Genomic DNA, 26,264 nt, shown 5'->3' with positions numbered 1-26,264 from the left:
TTACCTGCACCTTATGTAACATGCATCCAGAGACTGTTTACCACCTGTTTTGGACTTGTGAAAGCACTCGATCACTATGGCAGGGCATCTGTCGCTTCATCCTGGACAATATTCACGACACATTTGTGCTTTGTTTTAAAGATGTGATATTTGGTTTTACACTATATGAACAAAAATTTGAAAAGGAATTTTACCTTTGCAACCTCATTATACTATTGGCTAAGTTTTATATTCATAAATGTAAGTTTCTCAATACCCGACCTGTCTTTTGTGCCTTTAAAAAAGAGTTAGAACTGTACATTAAGACACTCTCTACCTCTAGCAACCAGAAAGCTGTGAAGACGATTATGCTGTGTTCCAAATTTGAGTTGTTTACTGAAATTGAGTGAGCCTATGGCTTTGCACTTTGTTTATATTATATATATGTTTTTTTTGCATTCTATTTTAGTTACTTTGAATTTATAACCCCCTGGCGCTGCTTTGTATTATTTTTGTACTGTTTTGTACTACTTTTGTACTTATTTGATTGTTGAAATGTTGAAATGTATAAATAAAACTTAAAAAAAAAAAAAAAAAAAAAAAAAAAATTTGATTGGATCAATGTCTGTGTGATGAAAACAATGTAGATCTAATTTGATTGGCTGTTGTACTGCGAGCACACACGCTGACACGCAGCACACACGCTGATAGACAGACACGTACAAAATGAAAGCTACGGAGCGCTCCCAAATAATTTTTTAAGCTTTAGGTTTTGGGGAAAGTAGCAAGTCATGTCAAGTCAAAAGGCTCAAGTCCAAGTGAAGTCACAAGTCATTGATGTTAAAGTCTAAGTCGAGTTGCAAGTCTCTTTACATTTTGTCAAGTCGAGTCTAAAGTCATCAAATTCATGACTCGAGTCTGACTCGAGTCCAATTCATGTGACTCGAGTCCACACCTCTGCCTTAGACTATAAACATGGGACCCATTACCTCCCTGCTTGGCACTCAGCATCAAGGGTTGGAATTGGGGGTTAAATCACCAAAAATGATTCCCGGGCGCGGCACCCCTGCTGCCCACTGCTCCCCTCACCTCCCAGGGGGTGATCAAGGGGATGGGTCAAATGCAGAGGACAAATTTCACCACACCTAGTGTGTGTGTGACAATCATTGGTACTTTAACTTTACAAACTGATATGAGGCCTTTAGGTCGGGGTCTGATCATGACTAGTCATTGATATCGACACCAACATCGCCTCATTGTGGTGGAACATTATAACAGTCATAACTTTCTTCCACATGCTTCAATCTTCCCGATTTTTTTTTTTTATGGTGGGTCGAGATCATTGTCATTCTACATCTTGTACGCAATTTCAAAATTACATTTTTCATACTCGACACATTTGCTAACAGAATCTTGTTAATATGCTCAATAAGGTTCTTTTCAAATGTAATACAAGTAATAAGTAAGACTTTATTTGTACACCTAAGTAGATTTGTTTTCAGGTGAAAAATAGAAGATGATACCTCACTAAAAAGATTAATTGTTTAACAATTCATTTACAATGAATTAATTTCGATCCAGAACACACATTGTTATATATCTTATTATATTATAATAATTATTATAATTTAATTTAAGTTTGTGTAAAATAGTTTCACACAAAAAAGTGTGAATACATGTAATTTGTGGGGTTGAATTATAATTGATAACATACAATTAGGTATAGCAAATGCATTTTGTGTATGCATATTATGTTTACTAGCCAACTATTCAAATGATATTTTGAATAGTTGAATATGATGTTTTTGTATCTGTGATAGTACTTTATTGATTCCTTCAGGAGAGTTCCCTCTGGAAAATTAAAATTCCAGCAGCAGTGTACAAAATTGAGATCGAATTTAAAAAGTAAATAATGGGGGTATAAATGGAAACAAAATAGAAAAATATTACAATAGAATAAAAATAAAAATCAACAATGAGAATAACAATATAACAGTAAAATAAGAATATAACAAGAGAAACTAGGCACTAGTGACCATGTTATGAAAAAGTATTGCACTGTCACCCTCTGCATACCGATAACGGTATGCAGAGGGTGACTTGCATCATCCAGGATGCTCACTAGTTTTTTCACAGTCCTCTTCTCTTCCACCGTCACCAGTGAGCTCAGTTTTATTCCGATCGTAGAACCGGCCCGCCTGATCAGTTTCTCGAGTCTGGAGCTGTCCTTCTTAGATGTACTGCCCCCCCCCCCCCCCCAACACACTACGATGTAGTACAGAACACTGGCAACCACAGACTGGTAGTACATCCACAAGAGTTTTTTTTACAGATGTTGAAGGAGTGCAGCCTCCTCAGGAAGTACAGCCTGCTCTGTCCTTTCCTGTACAAGTGGTCTGTGTTAACAGTCCAGTCCAGCTTATTGTCCACCCACACCCCGAGGTACTTGAATGAGTCCACGGTCTGTACATCGACTCCCTCGATCACAATAGGTTGTGACCTTGGAGTCGACCTCCCAAAGTCAATGACCAGCTCCTTGGTCTTTGACGGATTGAGCTGCAAGAGGTTCCTGATGTGGCACCAGACAGCAAAGTCCCTCACCAGCCTCCGAAACTCCTCCTCTCTGCCGTCCCTGATGCACCCGACGATGGCTGTGTCATCCGCGTACTTCTGGATGCGACACAGCTCTGAGTTGTAGCAGAAGTCAGCGGTGTACAGGGTGAAGAGAAGAGGGGCCAGGACCGTTCCCTGCGGTGCTCCGGTGCTGCTGATCACAGTGTCAGATGTGATGTCCTTCAGTCTGACGTACTGTGGCCTATCGGTGAGGTAGTCTGAAATCCAGGCAACCAGGCAGGGGTCCACTCGCCTTCTGTCCAGCTTGTCCTGGAGAAGGCGGGGCTGGATAGTATTAAAGGCACTCGAGAAGTCCAGGAACAGGATCCTCACAGCGCCATTTCCCTTATCCAGGTGTGAGTGGGCTCGGTGCAGCAGGTAAAGGATAGCATCCTCCACACCAACGCCTGCCTGGTACGCAAACTGCAGGCTGTCCTGGGCATGTTGCACCTGTGGTCTGAGGAGACTGAGAAAGAGCCGCTCCATTGTCTTCATTATATGAGAGGTGACCGCCACTGGTCTGTAGTTGTTCAGCTCACTGGAGCAGTTCTTTTTGGGAACTGGAACGATGCACTCTATAATAGTAATTTAATATACATATTGATATAATGTCATGTAATATGACTTCAACATTGTTCATGTTAATATAATCATTTATTTGCTAATCAGTTCTACTTATGAGTAAATATTTCATTTTTTTATTGAACAATTAGATATACATAAACAATGTATAGACACATTAAGGTAATCATTTATTTGCTAATCAGTTCTACTTATGAGTAAATATTTCATTTTTTTATTGAACAATTAGATATACATAAACAATGTATAGACACATTAAGGTACTTTCAATACAATATGAGTCAATGCTTTTTCTATATTTTACTCAGCAATATAAAACACATCACATTATATCCAATCCTCCTACAAACAAAATCTGTTAAAGAAAGTAAAATTAAATATGAGAGACCATTCCTATAAGATTAAAATAAAAATATATATCAATAAATAAACTTGTGCTTAAAGGCCTACTGAAATGATTTTTTTTTATTTAAACGGGGATAGCAGATCTATTCTATGTGTCATACTTGATCATTTCGCGATATTGCCATATTTTTGCTGAAAGGATTTAGTATAGAACAACGACGATAAAGATTGCAACTTTTGGTATCTGATAAAAAAAAAAGGCTTGCACCTACCGGAAGTAGCGTGACGTAGTCAGTTGAACATATACGCAAAGTTCCCTATTGTTTACAATGATGGCCGCATGAAGTGAGAGAGATTCGGACCGAGAAAGCGACAATTTCCCCATTAATTTGAGCGAGGATGAAAGATTTGTGGATGAGTAAAGTGCAAGTGAAGGACTAGTGGGGAGTTGAAGCTATTCAGATAGGGAAGATGCTGTGAGAGCCGGGGGTGACCTGATATTCAGCTGGGAATGACTACAACAGTAAATAAACACAAGACATATATATACTCTATTAGCCACAACACAACCAGGCTTATATTTAATATGCCACAAATTAATCCTGCATAAAAACACCTGCGTGTTTGTTATGCTAGCTCCTAGCTCCTCTGCTAGCTCCTAGCTCCATAGAACACGCCAATACAATTCAAACACCTGATCAACACACACAATCACTCAGCCCAAAAGACCGTTCACCTAACCCAAGGTTCATAAAGCTTATATATTTTTAAAAAGTTACGTACGTGACGGGCACGTAGGTACGGTACGTGTTATGCTAGCTCCTCTGCTAGCTCCTAGCTCCATAGAACACGCCAATACAATTCAAACACATGATCAACACACACAATCACTCAGCCCAAAAGACCGTTCACCTAACCCAAGGTTCATAAAGCTTATATATTTTAAAAAAGTTACGTACATACGCGAAAAAAAGCCAAAGCTGCATACTCACAGTAGCACGTCTGCGTCTTTGTCATCCAAATCAAAGTAATCCTGGTAAGAGTCTGTGTTGTCCCAGTTCTCTACAGGCGTCTGTGTATCCAAGTCAAATGTCCTCCTGGTTAGAGTCTCTGTTATCCGAGTTCTTCCATCTTGACTGCATCTTTCGGGAATGTAAACAAAGAAGCGCCGGCTGTGTACTGTTGTGGCTGACTACGTTCGAAAAATACGTCCATTTCGCACCGACAACTTTCTTCTTTGCTTGCTCAGCTTCCTTCTTCATAATGCAATGAACATGATTGAAACAGATTCACGAACACAGATGTCCAGAATACTGTGGAATTATGAAATGAAAACAGAGCTTTTTCGTATTGGCTTCAATGTGGAAGGCATACCCGTGTTCGCCGGTCTACGTCACGCGCATACGTCATCCTCAGAGGCGTTTCGAACCGGAAGTTTAGCGGCAAATTTAAAATGTCACTTTATAAGTTAACCCGGCCGTATTGGCATGTGTTATAATGTTAAGATTTCATCATTGATATATAAACTATCAGACTGCGTGGTCGGTAGTAGTGGGTTTCAGTAGGCCTTTAAACGTGCTTATTTAAAACCACTTAAATTATTCTAATACATATAATAACTTAAGGGCTTTTTCTATTTTGTACAATCTTCCAAGATTGAATTAATAAATTCAAATCCCCACAATGTGAGAATTTGGATTTAACTTTAAGAAAGAGACGTTTGTTTGTGGGAGCAAATGTTTCACACTTTTTAAAAATTGAAATAAATTCACGACACGATCAATCCACGCATGCGCGAAGAATACGTCATTTCCTGGACTTGCAATTTGTTTTATGAGAGCTCCTGCGACATCACGCTCTGTGATATTTGAATGTTTTATTAATGTTTTGTATAAAAATAGATTACCTAGGAGTAAATGGGAACAACAATAAAAAACACGTGGAAGGGTAGATTTAATGAAATCAGGCAGTAATATCGCTACAATTTCTACCACTTTCACTCTTGTCATTGCAATGAATGTCGCACGGGGGCGCCACTGAACCCCATCATTAAAGGTTTGTTTGAAATACTTTCCATTTATTTTTTAAAAACAAGACACTCTTTTATATCACATTGTTATTAAAATAAATATTACATAAAAGAAAAGCATGCTAACAGTAACAGCAGGCAATATCTTATATAGAGCTACCTCTTCGTCCACTCTGCTTTGACGTCATTCCCAGCTTCCGGGGTAAACGGAAAGCAGTGTCACGCCAAATTTCTTCCCCCTACGAAAACCTTCCCCTCCATATACTTCCGGGGCTGCGTCCAATAACATCACAAAGTTGCCGGGGGTCCTCAACCGGCATGCGACGGTCCTGTTTCGCGCCTGTACAAAAAAACCAATAATCAATTTCTTCAGATTCCAGCAGCTGTCAAAGACGAAGTATCCTTCCAGCGACGGGCAGTCAAAGCCGAAGTGCTATCGATCGCTGTCAATGACGTAAGAGGAAACATGACCACGGAAGTAAATGGGGGGGTTTTGTAGGGAGAAGAAATTTGGCGTGACAGCAGCAGAACAGAGCAGTATTGCCTTGTAACGTCAAGTGTGCTAACTGTCGTGAAAGCACATCGACGGAGAAAGAAGTGTGCAGGACGCTAATACGTCAGTCTTATTATTTGTTCTCCAGTTTGAAATATTTACGGCGTATAAAATACATCTTTGATTCTTTATTTAAGGATAAAGTAGTCTCGATGCGCTAGAAGCATTGTACCGCTTCTCCTGCTATATTTGCTTGTTAGTTAGCTTAGCTCGCTAGTTAGCTTAGCTTGTTAGCTGCTAACAGAAGACACAGAAGTTATCAACACATCGCTAAGTAGAGATCAAGTGTGAGAGTAAGGTGTTGTGATTGTGTGAAAATGTCTACATTACAAATGTTGAGAGCGTTGGTGGATCAGCGACTAACTGCTGCCGTTGAAGAAATATTTGTAGTGTTAGAAAGAACGATAGCAGAATACGAGGCGGAACTTTCTAGAACAAAAGAAGAGAACAATCAACTACTGGACGCTGTTTTCAAGGAACATCGAGTTGTGTTACACAGAACAGGTTTGTTTACTTCTTACTCTCACATGTTTACTAACTTTATATTTGACGAATAACAAGACAATGACATTTGGAATATATAATATAATCACAATGACCAGTGGCAGTGGTGGAACAAGTCAGAGCTGGGCCGGGGGCGGGCCCCATGACGGGGCCCCCTAAACCCAAATAATAAAGCTAATTCTAACATCATTTTACAACACACACATGCCTCTCTGGGTTTACCGCCAACAATCTTTAACCAGGTTTTAAAAAGTTTGCCAGCCATTTTTGCTGAAATTTGCATTTTCCTGACATGTATTTATTTTCTCACTTTCACCACAGCATCAACCCATTCACAGGATGTAGAAAAATTATCAAAGGGGATCTGATTTTTTTTAATTTTATTTTGCCTATCATTCGCAATCCTTATGTAAGACAATAATATGTTTTTATATTTTTTATGCATTCGAAGTCCTAAACAAAAGTTAGCAAATTCTTAACTATCCTAATTCTAACAATGGAGTCGATGGGAGCGCCTCTATTCCGCTCACTAAGCCCCCTAAATGAGAATTAGTTGATTAATACAATATACCCAGAAGTTATTATTTTAAATGCTATCTCTTTAAAACATGCTGTACAAATGTATATTCTTTGTAAATATGCCTTATAATAGCCACAAACTGGAGAATACACTTTTAATTAGGATAACATAATAGTTTAAAGGTTTTATGGAATTTTCCAGGGTGTACCCCGCCTTCCGCCCCCTGTGACACAAAAGGGACAAGAGGTAGAAAATGGATGGATGGAAAAAGACACATAGTGAAGTGAAGTGAATTACATTTATATAGCGCTTTTTCTCCAGTGACTCAAAGCGCTTTACATTGTGAAACCCAATATCTAAGTTACATTTAAACCAGTGTGGGTGGCACTGGGAGCAGGTAGGTAAAGTGTCTTGCCCAAGGACACAACGGCATTGACTAGGATGGCGGAAGCGGGGATCGAACCTGCAACCCTCAAGTTGCTGGCACGGCCGCTCTACCAACCGAGCTATACCGCCCATAATAGAATGATATTTATATCCTTTAGATGCATGAAAGATAAACTTGAGTTAATGAAACATGTAGAATAGATTGTGTTTTACACCCTCTGTTGTTTAAAAAGGGTACAGTTAGGGCTGGACCATTATGGCAAAAATAATAATCACCATTATTTTTGATTGATATTGTAATCACGATTAATTACACAGTTATTTTAATATGAAAACACCAATATTTATTTTACTACCAAAACTCAACTTTAAATATAGTTTTAAGTAACGGATATGAGTTAGTAACGAATAAACCACAAGTAAAATAATAGTAAAAATAAATTTAAATAACAATGGCAATATAAAAAAACAATACAATTCAGTTTTATGTTATCATTGTTTTTAGTTCCATTTTTTACCTTTTACACTTATTTTTTTACTACCATTTAAGTGTGTGCTTTTTTTTGTCAAAAAAAATGTATGCAATGTCCGTTAATTAAATGCAGAATCTCTCACATTTATTGGTGAAATACATATTTGGACAATTTTGACCAGTACTTTAGGTCAAAGCATAATAATTGTGTAAATGCATCAATAAGTTAAAGGCCTACTGAAATGAATTTTTTTAAATTCAAACGGGGATAGCAGATCCATTCTATGTGTCATACTTGATCATTTCGCGATATTGCCATATTTTTGCTGAAAGGATTTAGTAGAGAACATCGACGATAAAGTTGCAACTTTTGGTCGCTGATAAAAAAAAAAAAGCCTTGCCTGTAGGGTTGGGTATCGTTTGAATTCGAACGATTCCGATTCCGGTTCTTTGTTTCGATTCCGATTCCTGACGATCCTCGATTCCGATTCTTTTAAGAGGCAGGGTCAAAAAAAAGTTTAGGATATTTTAAATGAGCTAGCTAACCTACAGTCTTTCTGAATGAAATAGTCTGACATTCTCCATCAATTTTAATTCTATTAACTTTTTATGAACTTTACTATAAATTCCTCACAGGGCTGTTTTCAACTAGAATATAAATATCAAATCTATGAACTTGAATATAAATATTATAAATTATGAATACATTTTCCCAGGGGTACACTTTCCTCAAGAGAGCTTTATTTTTGAAAACCTCATGAAAACACATTTACACATAAGTGTATGATGCTGCAGGAAACCTCATGAAAACACATTTACACACACAAGTGTATGATGCTGCAGGTACTTAAAAATGTTACCGTGCTCCCACTGATGGGCTAACCTGGTGCAGAAAAGCAAATAAACAATAAGAAACAACTTGCAAAACCCAGTCCAGATTAGCAGCAGGTACAGTATAAAATCAGAGACAGTTCTTGTTTAGGAAAATGACCATATCCGCCTTCTCAGGCAGGATGCGTGAGCGTTCTGGACAGATAGTGTCTCCTGCTGTGGAAAATACACGTTCGCTGGGTGTGGAAGAAGCTTGAACGCATAAATAGGAGAAAGCGCGATCTGACAGCAAAGGATAAGTCTTTTGTTGGTTCCACCGGACCACCACCATGCAGCAGGGTCGTCAGACATAAGTATCGGTGGAACGTCCTGGTACATCTGCAGCTCTCTCTCCACTCGTTTCTTGATGGACATGGAGCTCTGTTATTTCGCGGTTATTTCTTTTTTTTTTTGGAAAGTAAAGCCACACTTTCGACCGCCGACGCCCGCTATCCATGCTTGAGCTTGACTGACTCGCTCGGCTATGCTAACACTTCCGGGGGTGGGCGCTTCTTCGTTGGTGCTCAGCGGCTTCTTCTTCCGGTTCGGCGGACTTTTTTTTTTTTTTTTTTCTTTTTTCTTTTTTTCCGGTCGGCGGACTGGGTATCGAAAATAGGAATCGAAATTTAAACTTTTGAACGATACCTGGAGAATCGGAAAGCTAGTCCCGGTTCCAATCGATACTCGATACCCAACCCTACTTGCCTGTACCGGAAGTAGCGTGATGTCACGGGTTGAAAGGCTCTTCACATTTCCCCATTGTTTTCAATGCAGCCAGAGCGATTCGGACCGAGAAAGTGACGATTACCCCATTAATTTGAGCGAGGATGAAAGATTTGTGGATGAGGAACGTCAGAGTGAAGGACTAGAGTGCAGTGCAGGACGCATCTTTTTTCGCTCTGACCGTAACTTAGGTACAAGGGTTCATTGGATTCCACACTTTCTCCTTTTTCTATTGTGGATCACGGATTTGTATTTTAAACCACCTCGGATACTATATCCTCTTGAAAATGAGAGTCGAGAACGCGAAATGGACATTCACAGTGACTTTTATCTCCACGACAATACATCGGCGAAGCACTTTAGCTACGGAGCTAACGTGATAGCATCGGGCTTAAATGCAGATAGAAACAAAAGAAATAAACCCCTGACTGGAAGGATAGACAGAAAATCAACAATACTATTAAACCATGGACATGCCACACGGTTAATGCTTTCCAGCTTGGCGAAGCTTAACAATGCTGTTGCTAACGACGCCATTGAAGCTAACTTAGCAACGGGACCTCACAGAGCTATGATAAAAACATTAACTATCCACCTACGCCAGCCAGCCCTCATCTGCTCATCAACACCCGTGCTCACCTGCGTTCCAGCGATCGACGGAGCGACAAAAGACTTCACCCGATCATAGATGCGGTCGGCGGCCCGGAGACGGAGGAAGTCAAGGTGAGGTCTGCGGCTAGCGCGTCTGCTATCCATCTCAAAGTCCTCCTGGTTGTGTTTAGGGCTGCAACAACTAATCGATTAAATCGTTTAAAATCGATTATTAAAATAGTTGCCGATTAATTTAGTCATCGATTCGTTGGATCTATGCTATGCGCACGCGCAGAGGCTTTTCTTTTAATTTTTTTTTTTACTAAAAATATTTGTATCCTTATTTTTTTTTTAATAAACCTTTATTTATAAACTGCAACATGTACAAACAGCTGAGAAACAATAATCAAAATAAGTATGGTGCCAGTATGCTGTTTTTTTTCAATAAAATACTGGGTAGGATAGAAATGTAGTTTGTCTCTTTTATCCGATTATTAATCGACAGATTAATCGATTATCAAATTAATCGTAAGTTGCAGCCCTAGTTGTGTTGCTGTAGTCCGCCGCTAATACACCGATCCCACCTACAACTTTCTTCTTTGCAGTCTTCATTGTTCATTAAACAAATTGCAAAAGATTCACCAACACAGATGTCCAGAATACTGTGGAATTTTAAGATGAAAACAGAGCTTTTTTGTATTGGATTCAATGGGGTACCAATACTTCCGTTTCAACGATTGACGTCACGCGCTTACGTCATCATACATAGACGTTTTCAACCGGAAGTTTAGCTGGAAATTTAAAATTGCACTTTATAAGTTAACCCGGCCGTAGTGGCATGTGTTGCAATGTTAAGATTTCATCATTGATATATAAACTATCAGACTGCGTGGTCGGTAGTAGTGGCTTTCAGTAGGCCTTTAATTATGCTTGTGTGAGGTGCTTTTTTGAAACCTTTATTTTGTTAGTGCAGTCAGACCTATTATTGTGAAGGGGGGAAGTGTGCTGCTGTTCTCAGCTTCATAACATTCACATTTTTCAGCATTTAAAACAAAATTCAGCTTTTTCTGAAATTCCCAAATTTCCATGAAATTCCCATTGAAAATAATGGGACATTTTTCAAAGTTTCACAACTCCAACATTTTTCATCCGATTCAAACCGTTCCAACTTCAAACTGTTCAGCCTATTCGGTAATCACGGGCTTTCCCTTGACAAATTCCAAAAATTCCCAGAATTCCACCTTTTCCAGGACATTTTTTCCCCATTCAAAATGAATTAGCCATTTTTCAAAATTCCACCATTTCCACATTTTTCAACCAATTCAAACCATCCCACCCTCGCCATATTCCACTAATTCTGGAAATTGAAATTATCTGTTTTCCGAATAAAAAAAAATTCCAGAAATTCCAAGAATTCTCGTTTTTTCAAACCCTTTTTTCTGTTGACAACATTTTTCAAGTCACTTCAACTGTTCCACCGTCAAATCATTCCTCTTAATCAGGACAGAAAACAAAGGTGTTTTTTGAATTGAAAAAATTCCCGCTTTCCCCGAAATTCTCAAAAAATTCCATGAAATTCCCATTGAAAGGAATACAATGAAAGTTCCACAACTCCCACATTTTTCATCAGATTCAAACCGTTCCAACTTCAAACTTTTCAGTGTGTTCAGGAATTTTGTGCTCCCTTTCAACACTTATTAAAAGAAATTCCCGGATTTTATAGAATTCCTAGTCTTTAGGGACGTTTTCCCCATTCAAAATGAATTATCCATTTTTCAAACTTCCACAATTCCCACATTTTTCAAACCATTCCACCTTCAACACATTCAATTCATCCTGGAAATTCAAACAACCATTTTTCCACAATCAACAAATTTCCCGGAATTCCCGTTTTTTTCTAACCTTATTTCCAACCTTCTTTAGTGCGATGACTCCTTTCACATTGTTCAACCCATTTCAACCGTTCCACTGTAAAAACATTCCTCTGAGTCAGGACAAAAAAACAAGTTGGTTTAAGAACTTCAAAAATTCCCTGTTTTCCCAAAATTCAAAGTCTTCAACATTCAAACCATTCCAACATTCAAACTATTCTTACATTCATACTACATTCTGTCAACATTTCAGTTCAACTTCACCATTGGAGCATTCACACGCTATATTTTCAGGAATTGCTTCATCTAGTTATTATTATTATTATAATTAAATGTAGCTTACCACATTGAATGTGTGGACTGCATGAATGATGCCTTCTCAGTTCTCACTCTAACGCAATTTGAGTGTCTAGAAACGCATTAAATTAATCTAACCCATTATTACTATTGTTATACTGTGGGTAATCCAAGATGGCGGCGCGCATAGACACAGCGGTTCAGAGCTCTCTTTTTTGGTGCAAGTTTTTGATATTTTTGCTTGTATGGTGTGTGTGTCTGTCCACATCATAAATTGGGACTACGGAGTGAGCAAGACGTCACAACTGAGTTTCTTCGCTTACACGAGATACCGCCGGACATAACCAGGACACCGGGCTCTCCGTGGATTACATTTCCCAGGAGAAGGAGGCAGAGGGACAGGAAGCAAAAGTGGGGCTGCAAAGCTGGCGTGCTAGCTAGCCTCCGCAAGCTGCCATTCAAACCATCGCTTCCCAGCATTTTTTTTATCGAATGCAAGATCCCTCGCTAACAAGCTGGACAAGCTGAAGCTGCAGATTGCGACAAATAAGATGGTCGGGGACAGCTGCATTCCGCTCATCACGGAGACGTGGCTTCACTCGCTCATCCTGGACACGGCTATCGAGTGAGCACAACACATCGGCATGACAGAACCAAAGACTCTGGTAAGAGCGGAGGAGGGGGGCTATGCATCTACGTCAACAACAGCTGGTGCACCAACACCAAAGCTGTTACCAGTCACTGCTCATCAGATTTGGAGTATGTTACTGTGAAATGCAGACCCATCTACCTTCCAAGGGAGTTTAATGTTGTCATGCTAACTGCTGTTTACATACCACCGGCAGCTAATGCTAGTGCGGCCCTCAGGGTGTTACATGACTCCATTAGCAGTCAACAAAGTGCGTACCCTGAGGCGGTGCACGTCATTGCTGGGGACTTTAATCATGCAGAATTGAAAACTGTGCTCCCTAAATTCCACAGGGCTAAGCCACTACCACACTTGGGCCAGTCCGACCACCTGTCAGTGTTGTTAATCCCAGCATACACCACCCTCAGGAAAAGTGATCCCCCGACAACTAAAACTGTTAAAATCTGGCTTGAGGGCGCCTCTCAGCAGCTCCAGGATTGCTTTGAAAGAACAAACTGGGGCATCTTTGAACAGCTGTACCTGGAGGACTACACTTTATCTGTGCTGAGCTATATCAAGTTCTGCACGGATATTGCTATGACCGAGAAGCGCATCCGGGTCCATCCAAACCAAAAGCCCTGGATGACTGGTGAGGTCAGTACCCTGCTGAAGGAGAGGAACAAGGCCTTCAAGTGTGGTGATGGGGCACAGTACAGTGCTGCCAGAGCCAGCCTGAGGAGAAGCATCATAGAGGCCAAGACAGCATATCAGAAGAAAATAGAGGGACACCTCAGCAGCAACAACACAAGGCAGGTGTGGCAGGGGGTGAAGCACATCACTGGCTACAAATCCAACAACCTCGCTGTGGCTGACAGAGACGCCTCGCTGGCGTAGGAACTGAACATCTTCTTCGCTCGCTTCGAGGTGGAGCAACCACATGCAGTCACATCACAACCCTCAACCCGTGACAACGTCCTCATGTTGGAGGAACATGAGGTGCAGCGCACACTAAGGAGGGTGAACCCAAGGAAAGCTGCTGGACCGTATGGCGTACCTGGACGTCCCTCTGCCAAAAAAAATGCAGTAAACAGCCTGAATGATTACCGTCCAGTGGCACTTACACCAATCATTATTAAGTGCTTTGAAACTCTAGTTCGGGGGCACATCACCTCAAATCTGCCACCTGCATTGGACTCTCACCAGTGTGCGTACAGGGCCAACAGATCTACAGAGGATGGTATCGCAACAGCCCTCCACACTGCTCTGAGCCACCTAGAGCAGCAGGGGAGCTATGCAGGGCTACTCTTTGTTGATTTTAGCTCTGCGTTCAATACCATCCTCCTCCACAGACTGGTGCCCAAACTGACGGGGCTGGTACTGTCTTCCTCCATCTGCCACTGGATCCTGGTCTTCCTGACAAATCGCTCTCAGAGGGTGAGAGTAGGCTCCCACCTCTCAGCATCAGCACCCGCTCCCCCCAGGGCTGCGTGCTAAGCCCCCTACTCTACACCCTCTACACTCATGACTACACCCCTGCTCATGCCAGCAATACCACTATTAAATTTGCAGACAACACCACAGTAGTGGGACTCATTTCTGGGAGGGATGAGTCTGCCTACAGAAATAAAGTGGAGCGGCTGACTGGGTGGTGCAGGGAAAACAACCTGGTCCTTAACACCACCAAGACGAAGGAGCTGATCATGGATTTCCGGAAGAAAAAAACGATAAACATCCAACCACTGTACATCAATGGGGACTATGTGGAAAGGGTCTCTAACTTCAGGTTCCTGGGGATCCAGATTGAGGAAGACCTGTCGTGGAGTATGAAAACCTCAGTGACCATCAAAAAGGCACAGCAGAGACTTTACTTTCTGAGACTCCTTAAAAAGAACCACCTGTCACAAAAACTGCTTGTCTTTCTATCGCTGCTCAATAGAGAGTGTGCTGACATACTGCATGTGTGTATGGTATGCCAGCTGCACGGCGGCAGAGAGAAACGCACTTCAGAGGGTCATAAAAACCGCCATGAAGGTCATTGGCTGCTCTCTCCCCTCCCGAGATGAACTGTACAGTGCCAGGTCCCTCAAAAAGGCCCAAAACATTTTAAGGGACCCATCTCATCCTGGACATAAACTTTTTGAACTGCTGCCCTCGGGCAGGAGATACAGGACAATAAAATGCCGGACAAACAGATTTAAGAACACTTTTTACCCGGGAGCAATAGTGTCGCTGAACACAAGATAAGAATGACTGTGCATGTGAGCTGTGTGCTTGGTATTTTTATTTATTTTATGTATTTTTATCTATGTTCTTATGTTTTTATGTGTTATTATGAATTTGCACTAAATTAGTTTTGCTTACAATTTCGTTGTGCAATGACAATAAAGATATATTCTATTCTATTCTATTCTAATAAGGTAAACATGTTATATTTTGAAGGAGTAGTCAGTAATCTGATTACTTCTTCCCAGTTTAACTGTAACAACACTATCTAAATGAAAGCAAAACAGATGCCATCTTTTTTGGCCCACATGTTGACTGTGCTCATGCTTTTTTTTTTGAGCAGACATGTCACTAAAGATAATTGTGAAAATCACTGTACTTATTGTCCACCAGCAGGGGTAGCTCATCACTAGTACTACCGCGTGGAGGCTGGCATGTGGTACATTATTCTGTGTGTGTGTATGACTTATTCAGAGGGAGAACAGCACACTAGTATGGATTGCAGGAATTACTTTTAGGATGTTTTTATATGAATAAGGTGGATTGGACGTTGGCCTGGGAAGGCATTCCCCTGAAGGTCTTCTCCATGTGTCAGCTGGAAGTACCCTGACTGCTGTGAGGGGAAACTGATGAGATTGTGAGATCATATGTTGGTGCAGGAGAATGTCTCATGTGACTGAGCAAAGCTGGACTTTTCTAAAGAATGTTTGTTTTCTCCTGTCCCGCAGACGTCGAAGAAGAACATCTTCCTCATGAGCATGAAGAAGAGGTACCACATTCCCATCACATTAAAGAGAGAGGGGAGGAGCCACAGCCCCCCCACATTAAAGAGGAACACAAGACATCACAGACCCATAGTGTTAAACTGACCCTTCACATTAAAGGTCAAGCGGAGGACCCACTGACCCCTCACTTTAAGGAGCAAGAGAACCCGCTGACCCCTCACATTAAAGAGGAAAAGGAGGACCCACTGAACCCCTACTTTAAAAAGGAAGAGGAGGACCAAGAGCCGCTGCACATTAAAGAGGAGGAGGAGGAACACCGCATCAGTCAGCCAAAATGTTTGGAGGAGTTCCCAGTGACTGGTGTCCCTGTGAAGAGTGAAGCTGATGAGGTCAAAGGTGAAAGTGAGGAGAAGAGAGAGGAGGAGCCTCCAAGCAGCAGCTCAACACAACACATGACAACAGAAGCTGATGGAGACCACTGTGGAGGATCACAAGCAGACAAGCTCTTAGCTCCACTATCAGATAGTGAGGACACAACGTCACACTCTCCTGACACTGATGATGAAGACTCTAAAGATGATAAGACATGTCACACTGACAACACTCACTTGAAATGTTCTCACTGTGACAAAACCTTTAAATACCATAGTATTCTGAAAAGACACATGAGAAGACACACTGGAGAAAAACCTTTTTCTTGCTCAGAATGTGGTAACAGTTTTGTAACAAGTGGAAATTTGACATTACACATGAGAACACACACCGGAGAAAAACCTTTTATCTGTTCACTCTGTGGTAAAGGTTTTGTACAAAGTCACAATTTGAAAATACACATGAGAACACACACTGGTGAAAGACCTGTTATCTGTTCAATATGTGGTAAAAGTTTTACACAAAGTCAACATTTGAAAGTACACACTAGAACACACACTGGTGAAAAACCTTTTATCTGTTCAATCTGTGGCTCATCTTTTACAAGGAAGACATATTTGAAAGTGCACATGAGAACACACACTGGAGAAAAACCTTTTTCCTTTTCAACCTCTGGTAAAGGTTTTACACAAAGTCAATATTTGAAAGTACACACGAGAACATACACTGGTGAAAAATCACATTCCTGTTAATATGCAACAAAAGCTTTTGTGACTGATCAAACCTTGGAAGACACATGAGAACACACAAGAGAAAAAGTGTTGAGTTGCAGTGTGTGTGGTGAAAGATTCTCTTATAAGTACCAGTGTAAGAAACACAAGTGTGCTGGTGAGAACAGCAGCGGCAAATGAAATTGCAGGATTTGAAATAAACTGTCAAGACTTTAATTTTGACTTTCTAACAACATCAGCACATATAACATGTGTGACATTTTTGTTTGTGTAACAATCTTTTTAACATGCTTCTACGTTTATAGATTGGATAGTTTGAAATATGGAAGTATTACATGTTTGTGTTTGTAATTGTTAATAATCCCATAGATTAGCCCCTATTTATGGTATACATATGTACTGGTTCACATCTGAAACATCTTCTGGACCACTTCAGGAAGCATATTATTATTCACTTTATACATCATTTGAACAGTTGTCTTTTATTAACTTTTAAAATGTGTGACTTTATGAATCATTTGTTGGGTCTCTATATTCAATTTTATTAATTATCTTTTGTAATATGGTGATTGTTTTTTATGTATGTCCCCAGACCTTTATGCAATATAAAAGTGAGAGAAAATGGCTGAATTGTTTGTGGAATGATGTTTTTTTTACAAACTTACATTCGTGGATAAAACAAAAAATCCTATTATTGGGTTTTAGACATTTTTAATGTATGTTTTCTTTTTAAACATCCCCAAAACAATATCAATCAAAGTTCGGAGTGTCAGGCAAAAGCCAATATTGTACATCATCCCACAGAGATTTACTTTGCATACTGTTGGAGCCAAATGTCCTTATTTGTTTATATTGTTTTTATTTTGTTTTCTCTAGTTGATTGCTGGCCTCTGTTCTTGCTGAATTTCCTTTTCGGCAGATTGCTCCGCCCACTTCCTCTTGAGTACCAGGAAGTGTTGACAGGGATGGGACCGTTGCTATGGTGCGGTTGCCACGGTAACGTCATTTAATTGGGTTCAGATGGGAGCACTCGGGGGGGATTGCATGTAGGACACGAAGAGTTTACGGCCGTGCCGTGTGTGGTCAGTTCTCGCTGCTGTGACAATGTTCCATTAAAGGTCAGCATACATTATGTTCTATAGCCTACATTTGATTTCATTTTCATAGCTTAAAATAAATGGATTGTCATATCCAAACATATTTCCACAGTACTGGACATTGAATCATTTGCACACGTCAAACTAGTCAACACAGTCGCCCTCAGTATCAGCTTAAAGGTAAAGGCTGTACAACTACCGTAACTCAACCTGTACTACTATCATAAGTCAACTTAACTACTACCATAACTCAACCTGTACTACTATCATAAGTCAACTTAACTACTACCATAACTCATGTTTCCTTTGATGTAAAGGTTGCAGAGCACTGTCAATAATGAAGGCATTTATATGATGTACATATTTGTTTTACATTTGTTCATACTTTTGAATACACATAAATCCCTCTTAGTTCATATTTGCTGGTTCACATCTGAAACATCTTCTGGAAGCATATTATTATTTACTTTATACATAATTTGAGCAGTGGTGTTTTATACAAGATCAATTACTTTTAAAATGTGTGACTTTTGAAGTAATGTTGTTGGGAAATATACCAAATGAAAAAAGAGAGGGAGATATAGGCAATGATTTAATAAATGTCTGTCAAAAGAACCCCCAACAATTGCAGAATGGGAACAAAAAAATCTGATTTTTTTTTACAGTTTGGAACAAATTACATTCTTGCTAAGATACGTCACCAAAAAAATAAAAACTTACTGAACATTTTTTATTAAAAAAAAAAGATTATTACTAATAAAATACACTTGTATATGTACTTACCATGTATAATTGTGTGTACTTTATACACTTTGGAGGTGTAACAGAAAAACAATGGCTCCACATAGGCTGTGTCCACATGTTGTCTGCTCAGTATACATCTATTAATTGTTACTTCATCAAACTTGATGCCAAATACTTGCGCATTTGGCAATGACTGAATGTCTGACTAAAAACAAAAATATAACTTTTGTATTAGTACATGTTAGTACATTCTTTGTACAGCAGATGGCGCCCTTGTATTATGAAAATTATCAAAGAGGAAGAAAAAAGTTTGGAGGTCTTGTGACTGACATCTTTTCAGCTTTACTGGATCACACTTGGGAGAGTTCTGCATCATAATAAAGTACATTCAATACTTGTTGAAATACCCTTTTAAAAGACCTAAAAATGTAACGCTTGCTCAAACGTAATTTGGAGTAGTAAACAAGACGTAATGAACTTCAATATGATTTATGTAATTTTTAAATAACTGCGATTTGTTTGTTTTTTTATTCTAGAAAAGATGTGTCAGTAAGTAAATATTTTCCACATCACTTGATGTTAAATATCATAATGTATAGTTATGGGCTGATTTCAGCTTTTAAAAGGGTATTTCAACAAGCCAACAGTACTAAATAAAGTGTATTATATTTTAAACTTTTCAAATTTCAATCCAGTAACTTTAAACCAGAAAATATGTGTCAATATTTTTAAAACATACTGCAAGTCACTTTTTTGCAGGCATCATGTTGTGATTTAGGGGTTATATTTAACATAAAGTCTATTTTTTAACACGTTAGGAGTACTTATAGTGCGACAAAATGCTTGATTTACAGGACAAATATTTTAACATATTTATAAACAATACAAAAATATATAATATAAGACTACTAGATAATGTAACAATAGCCAAACATTGGTAGAGTTATTTCTATCACTTTTAAAGTTTTTTTTAAAGCACGACACATCTCGCGAGAGCAAAGCAGCGCTGTCTCGTGACGTCAAGTGTGCCAACTGTCGTAAAAGCACATTGAAGAAGAAAAAGGAAGAGAAGGCGGACGCTAATAAATTCGTGTTATTTTTTGTTCGCTATTATGTAAATATTATGTCGTACAAGAGACATATTTAATTATTTATTTCAGGGTAGAGCGTCTCGGTGCGCAAGAATATTTGCGTTGCTTAGCTAGTCAGTACTAAAACTGAGAAGCGTCTCGTGCTAGTTAGCCTAGCTTGTTAGCTGCTGCGTAAAGTGTTGTGATTGTGTGAACATGTGAGTGCAAAGTGTTGTGATTGTGTGAACGTGTGAGTGTAAAGTGTTGTGATTGTGTGAACGTGTGAGTGTAAAGTGTTGTGATTGTGTGAACATGTGAGTGTAAAGTGTTGTGATTGTGTGGACATGTGAGTGTAAAGTGTTGTGATTGTGTGAACATGTGAGTGTAAAGTGTGATTGTGTGAACGTGTGAGTGTAAAGTGTTGTGATTGTGTAAAAATGTGCGAAAGAACGATAGCAAAGTATGAGGAGGAACTTTCTAGAACAAAAGAGGAGAACGAGAGACAACTACTGGATGTTTATTATAAGAAACATCAAGTTGTGTTACACAAAACAGGTTTGTTTACTTCTTACTCTCACATCTTTACTAACTTTATATTTGATTAATAACACTAATCTTCAATATATTGTGTATAAGAAGGTGAATTGTCTTGTGGGGATGATGCACTGCTTAGTTTGTATATATATTTTTCATGAAAACGAGAGGTTTATGTCAGTGGCGTGTAGACTTTTTTAAACAGTCAGTCTACCCCAGGAGCAGCAGGAACTACTGTAGCAGTGTAACATTTCATCTGGTCTGCTTTTCTTATTTAAGTATGGAAAGTAATTTATGTTATGCAGGAATTCTTATTTAGATATTATTGGATCAGATCACTATTACTTTCAAGTAACACATGTGTTGTATTTTTTATTATATTTTGTTTATACAGCCCGACGTCTTGCGAAATTCTGTATCCCTTAAATACACTATATTGCCAAAAGTATTTGGCCACCCATCCAAATGATGAGAATCAGGTGTCCTAATCACTTGGCAGGTGTATAAAATAAAGCACTTAGACATGGAGACTCTTTCTACAAACATTTGTGAAAGAATGGGCCGCTCTCAGTTATTTCCAGCGTGGAACTGTCATAGGATGCAACCTGTGCAACAAATCCAGTCATAAAATGTCCTCGCTCTTAAATATTCCAAAGTCAACTGTCGGCTTTATTATAAGAAAATGGAAGAGTTTGGGAACACAGTGTTTCCCATAAACTGCCAAGATACCTCTGGCGGTGGGGGCGTGGCTATGGGCGTGGTCACCATGACATCATCGAGTAATTTGCATAATTTACTACAATGATATGATTTTCTCTAAAAAGGCTCAAAAAATGTATACTTACTAATTAATAATAACAGTTTTGTTTTAAACGTCCATCCATCCATCCATTTTACAATATAATTACAACACTTTATGTACATATTTATATACAGATTTGAACAATGAGTTATTCACTGAAATATATTTATTCATTGTGGTTCTTTCAAAAAATATATCTTATAAAATATAAAAGCTAAAATGTCTCCTAAAGCTCTGCCCCTTTAATTAGTGCATACTAAATCATTTAACTTTAGCCTACTACTACAACCATATTATTTACCAGCAACATAAAGTGAAACAGAGGCAGAGGTGTCCTGCCACAGTCAGTAACAAATAAACAGAAAACAGTAGTGGTCAAATACAAATAAGGCAACAAGAGAAGTATCCTACACTTCTCTTTTGTAAAGTAAATCTGAACAGCCTATATAATGATAAATAAATGATAAATGGGTTATACTTGTATAGCGCTTTTCTACCTTCAGGGTACTCAAAGCGCTTTGACAGTATTTCCACATTCACCCATTCACACACACATTCACACACTGATGGAGGGAGCTGCCATGCAAGGCGCTACCAGCACCCATCAGGAGCAAGGGTGAAGTGTCTTGCCCAAAGACACAACGGACATGACTAGGATGGTAGAAGGTGGGGATTGAACCCCAGTAACCAGCAACCCTCCGATTGCTGGCACGGCTACTCTACCAACTTCGCCACACGATATGGGCATCTACATCAACTATATGATTTGCCTGAGAAACTGGACAGGACAACAACAACAAAAAAATATTTGTGGCGGACGTAATTCTTTCGTGGCGGGCCGCCACAAATGAATGTGTGGGAAACACTGGAACAACAGCAACTCAGCCAACAAGTGGTAGGCCACGTAAACTGACAGAGAGGGGTCAGCGGATGCTGAAGCGCATAGTGCAAAGACTTTCTGCACAGTCAGTTGCTACAGAGCTCCAAACTTCATGTAACCTAACATTTAACCCACATACAGTACACAGAGAGCTTCATGGAATGGGTTTCCATGGCCGAGCAGCTGCATCTAAGCCATACAACACCAAGTCCAATGCAAAGCGTGGTATGCAGTGTTGTAAAGCACGTCGCCACTGGGCTCCAGAGCATTGGAGACACCTTCTCTGGAAGGATGAATCACGCTTTTCCATCTGGCAATCTGATGGATGAGTCTGGGTTTGGAGGTTGCCAGGGGAACGGGACATTTCGGACTGCATTGTGCCAAGTGTGAAATTTGGTGGAGGAGGAATTATGGTGCGGGGTTGTTTTTCAGGAGTTGGGCTTGGCCCCTTAGTTCCGGTGAAAGGAACTTTGAATGCTCCAGGATACCAAAACATTTTGGACAATTCCGCATAAACAACTTTAAGACTGTTACAAATATGCGCCACACTGTGAACCCACACCAAACAAGAATGACAAACACATTTCGGGAGAACATCCGCACCGTAACACAACATAAACACAACAGAACAAATACCCAGAACCCCTTGCAGCACTAACTCTTCCGGGATGCTACAATATACTTGTGATTGAAAGCATGAGTCCAAATTCACAAGTTTTGTTGTTGATGAGGATAAGTATCTACAGAATAAAACATGATGTTAGTACATCAATTGAGGAAAATAGAAGATGGGGGCATTTTATGGCAGTACAGAAATATGCTGAAACGTTATGTATCCCCTACTAACTTTTTTTGTAATTCATAAAATGAGTCCAAATTCAGAAGTTTTGTACAATGGCAAGTCTGTACATATAATCCACATATGTTAGTACCCAGCTTGAGGGATGTACGTGGGACACATATTTTCTGGAATAAAATATGTTTTTTTTGTTTTTTTTAATGGAATTGAGTCAACCCTGTAGTGTTTGTTCCCATTATATTGGTGTTATTTTATCATCCATCAGAAGATTAAATAAATTATAAAACCAAATTACAAGATGTTATTGATGTAATTTGCAGAAAATAGCAGGCTGACCGACCGCTCTGCAGCATGACATGTATACAATAGAGAAGTAGTGATGTGAATACAAGTACAACACGTCATGTACAGATGATCAAAAGCATTTATTCGGGTAGGAATGTCACATGTTACACCGACAACCTTTTTGACAGTAAAAGCATGATCGTATTAATCCACGTTTTGTATCGTTCACATCGCTAATAACACGGAAGTGCTGCCGCTGTCTGAACAAGGCATAGAGTTCCGGCCCCATGTGCACTCCCGCGATAGGGGATACAGAATCAGGAGCTGCGTCACTTTGGTTCTTTCCGGTTCTTTCCGTATTCCCAAATATGGACCGGGCGGGTAGGAGGAAATAGAAAAAAAGAATGTAAATGGGTTGTACTTGTATAGCGCTTTTCTACCTTTTTAAGGAACTCAAAGCGCTTTGACACTATTTCCACATTCACCCATTCACACACCCATTCACACACTGATGGCGGGAGCTGCCATGCAAGGCGCTAGAGATGCGCGGTTTGCTGACACAACCGCGGAGTCCGCGGATAATCCGCGGGTCGGGCGGATGCATGACGAAAAAAATAGATTTTAAATAGATTCGGGCGGGTGGCGGTTGAACCAATTCGGAAATATATATACATAGTTAAATGTTGTTACCCACATACGAAAAACGAGCAGCACTCTTTGAAACAGGCAATTATTCATCAGGCACTGCTGCAGCTGTCATGCCAAATTTCTTCCCCCTACAAAAACCTCCCCCCCCCCATTTACTTCCGGGGCTGCGTCCAAGAAAATCACAAAGTTGCCGGGGGTCCTTAACCGGCACGCGACTGTCCTGTTTTGCGCCTGTACAAAAAAAAAACAATAATCGATTTCTTCAAATTCCAGCAGCTGTCAAAGACGAAGTATCCTTCTAGCGACGGGCAGTCAAAGCCGAAGTGCTATCGATCGCTGTCAATGACGTAAGAGGAAACATGACCATGGAAGTAAATGGGGTGGGGGAAGGTTTTTGTAGGGGGAAGAAATTTGGCGTGACACAGCACACCACAACACAACACAACAGCAGAAGAAGAAAAAAATAAAAAGATGGCATCGCCGGCAGCAAACGTGGTACGCGACAAACTTAAAAAGGGAATACTAAAGACCAGGGAAAAAAATAACAATAATAGTCAACACTTTCTTAATGGAATTGACAATAATATTATAATAATGATAACTAATATTATCACGCATTATTATCTCTTAGCCACTAATGCGTGGCCAAGAGATATTAATGCGTGGCACGCATTGAATGTCTCTGCTGCATTGGATCAGTCTCCTTTCTAACCTCACTAATGCCTTGCATCATCTATATTAGATATATAACAACGGGTGGGTGGCGGGCGGTTGTGGTTTTGATAAAATGTTAGTTCGGGTGGATGGCGGGTGGATGACGACTTTTGTGATGCGGTTGCGGATGAAATAATTGCCTATCCGCGCATCTCTACAAGGCGCTAACCAAGACCCATCAGGAGCAAGGGTGAAGTGTCTTGCTCAAGGACACAACGGACGTGACTAGGATGGTAGAAGGTGGGGATTGAACCAGTAACCCTCAGATTGCTGGCACGGCCACTCTCCCAACTTCGCCACGCCGTCCCCATGTGAGACTTGTGAACGTGCTGTTGTGTGTGGAGCTCGAATAATGGGGAGTCACGCGTGTCCTGCTGTTGTGGCGCTTTTAGCAAGGAAGACAACAAAACTATTCTGAACTCAACTGTAACTGGCCTTTAAGCCACAGCCGTCAAACTTGGTGAGACACAAAATAACAAGGGTACTGTAGGTTACCATGGTTACCGCCACCAAGTATGGAGTGAATCTTCTTGTAGGACAATTGCTGACATTAAATAATATTGCAACAGTGGGTAAAAATACAAATAAAGTTTGTCAAATTTCTTCTTTCAAAAAATCAAATTGTAAACATTCATAAACCTTTAATGAAATGTAATATTTTCAAATCCACTCTTTATATTGTTGGCAACAGAATATTTTAAAATATTACACAGTGTGCCTTTAAGAGTTTGAGTTTATTTGGAACATGCATGCATACAACATGATACATCACACATGCATGCATACAACATGATACATCACACATGCATGCATACAGCATGATACATCACACATGCATGCATACAACATGATATATCACACATGCATGCATACAGCATGATACATCACGCATGCATACAACATGATATATCACACATGCATGCATACAGCATGATACATCACATGCATGCATACAACATGATACATCACACATGCATGCTTACAACATGATACATCACACATGCATGCATACAACATGATACATCACACATGCATGTATACAACATGATACATCACACATACATGCATACAACATGATACATCACAATTTCCAGTTTCTCTATTCAACATGTTTGAAAAGGAGTAGGAAGAAGCAGAGCTTATTTAATCATACCCCTTTTCCTTTACATAACAGTTGCTAAAACTTTTGTTCACTTCCTTTTCTCAATTTATTCACAATATACTCCATAAGCAATAACATTGAAAATAAATAAATAATAATGAGTGAAGTAAGTTATATTTCATATGGTGAGATAAATAAGAGTATCTAGAAAATGAATGGATGCATGAAATAAATTCAGAATGTGTATCATGTTTCTTCTTCTTTGTACTTTGTAAACACTTTAAGTTTGAAGAGTTTCTTGAAGTTGATTATATTAGTACATTGTTTGATTTCTTTGCTTAATCCATGCCATCATTTAACTCCACATACTGATATACCGAAGGTCTTAAGTGTTGTACGTGCATACAAATGTTTTAAAATAATTTTTTCTCTAATATTATATGTCTCTGAAGAGTATTTGCACAACAAAAAATGACCTAGACTGAGTAGAGCTAGAGTCATGGTGGAATAACAAAAGATGGTGGGGCTGAAATATCGTTTAAAAAGAAGAATGCGCCTGTTCTTGTGTTGGCAG

General features: G+C 39.6%; 2 protein-coding genes across 7 annotated transcripts in view; both read left to right on the top strand.

Annotated features, from left to right (window-relative positions):
* Window positions 1–6,051: 6,051 nt before the first annotated feature.
* Window positions 6,052–18,117, top strand: LOC133664665 (oocyte zinc finger protein XlCOF8.4-like). 2 transcript variants are annotated; one of them, XM_062069491.1, is made up of 3 exons: window positions 6,052–6,605; window positions 15,916–16,100; window positions 16,134–18,117. In XM_062069491.1, the coding sequence occupies exons 1-3, from the start codon at window positions 6,419–6,421 to the stop codon at window positions 17,034–17,036; spliced, it is 1,275 nt and encodes a 424-aa protein (XP_061925475.1). In that variant the 5' UTR covers window positions 6,052–6,418; the 3' UTR covers window positions 17,037–18,117. The 2 variants fall into 2 exon arrangements, with proteins under 2 accessions (XP_061925475.1, XP_061925474.1); XM_062069490.1 differs by having other exon boundaries at window positions 6,053–6,605; window positions 15,916–18,116.
* Window positions 18,118–19,921: 1,804 nt separating this feature from the next.
* The window catches only part of LOC133664596 (gastrula zinc finger protein XlCGF26.1-like), a 254,184-nt gene continuing 247,841 nt past the window's right edge, over window positions 19,922–26,264 (top strand). For all 5 annotated transcript variants that reach the window (XR_009828598.1, XR_009828599.1, XM_062069353.1 and 2 more), the window contains exon 1: window positions 19,922–20,481. Coding sequence is in view for 3 of the 5 variants with exons in the window: in XM_062069353.1 (XP_061925337.1) it covers window positions 20,364–20,481 (118 nt within the window). In the remaining 2 variants the exon portion in view is untranslated. The remainder of the gene's footprint in view (window positions 20,482–26,264) is intronic.

Source organism: Entelurus aequoreus, linkage group LG14 (genome assembly GCF_033978785.1).
Source record: "Entelurus aequoreus isolate RoL-2023_Sb linkage group LG14, RoL_Eaeq_v1.1, whole genome shotgun sequence".
NCBI classification, from domain to species: Eukaryota; Metazoa; Chordata; class Actinopteri; order Syngnathiformes; family Syngnathidae; genus Entelurus; species Entelurus aequoreus.
The sequence above is the reverse complement of the archived record's forward strand: the minus strand, read 5'-3'. Positions and strand labels throughout refer to the sequence as shown.

Coding starts and splice junctions, on each gene's coding strand:
- LOC133664665 (XM_062069490.1), top strand. CDS start 6,419: ATGTCTACATTACAAATGTTGAGAGCGTTGGTGGATCAGCGACTAACT. Junction 6,606..15,915: donor AGTTGTGTTACACAGAACAG/GTTTGTTTACTT, acceptor CCTGTCCCGCAG/ACGTCGAAGAAGAACATCTT.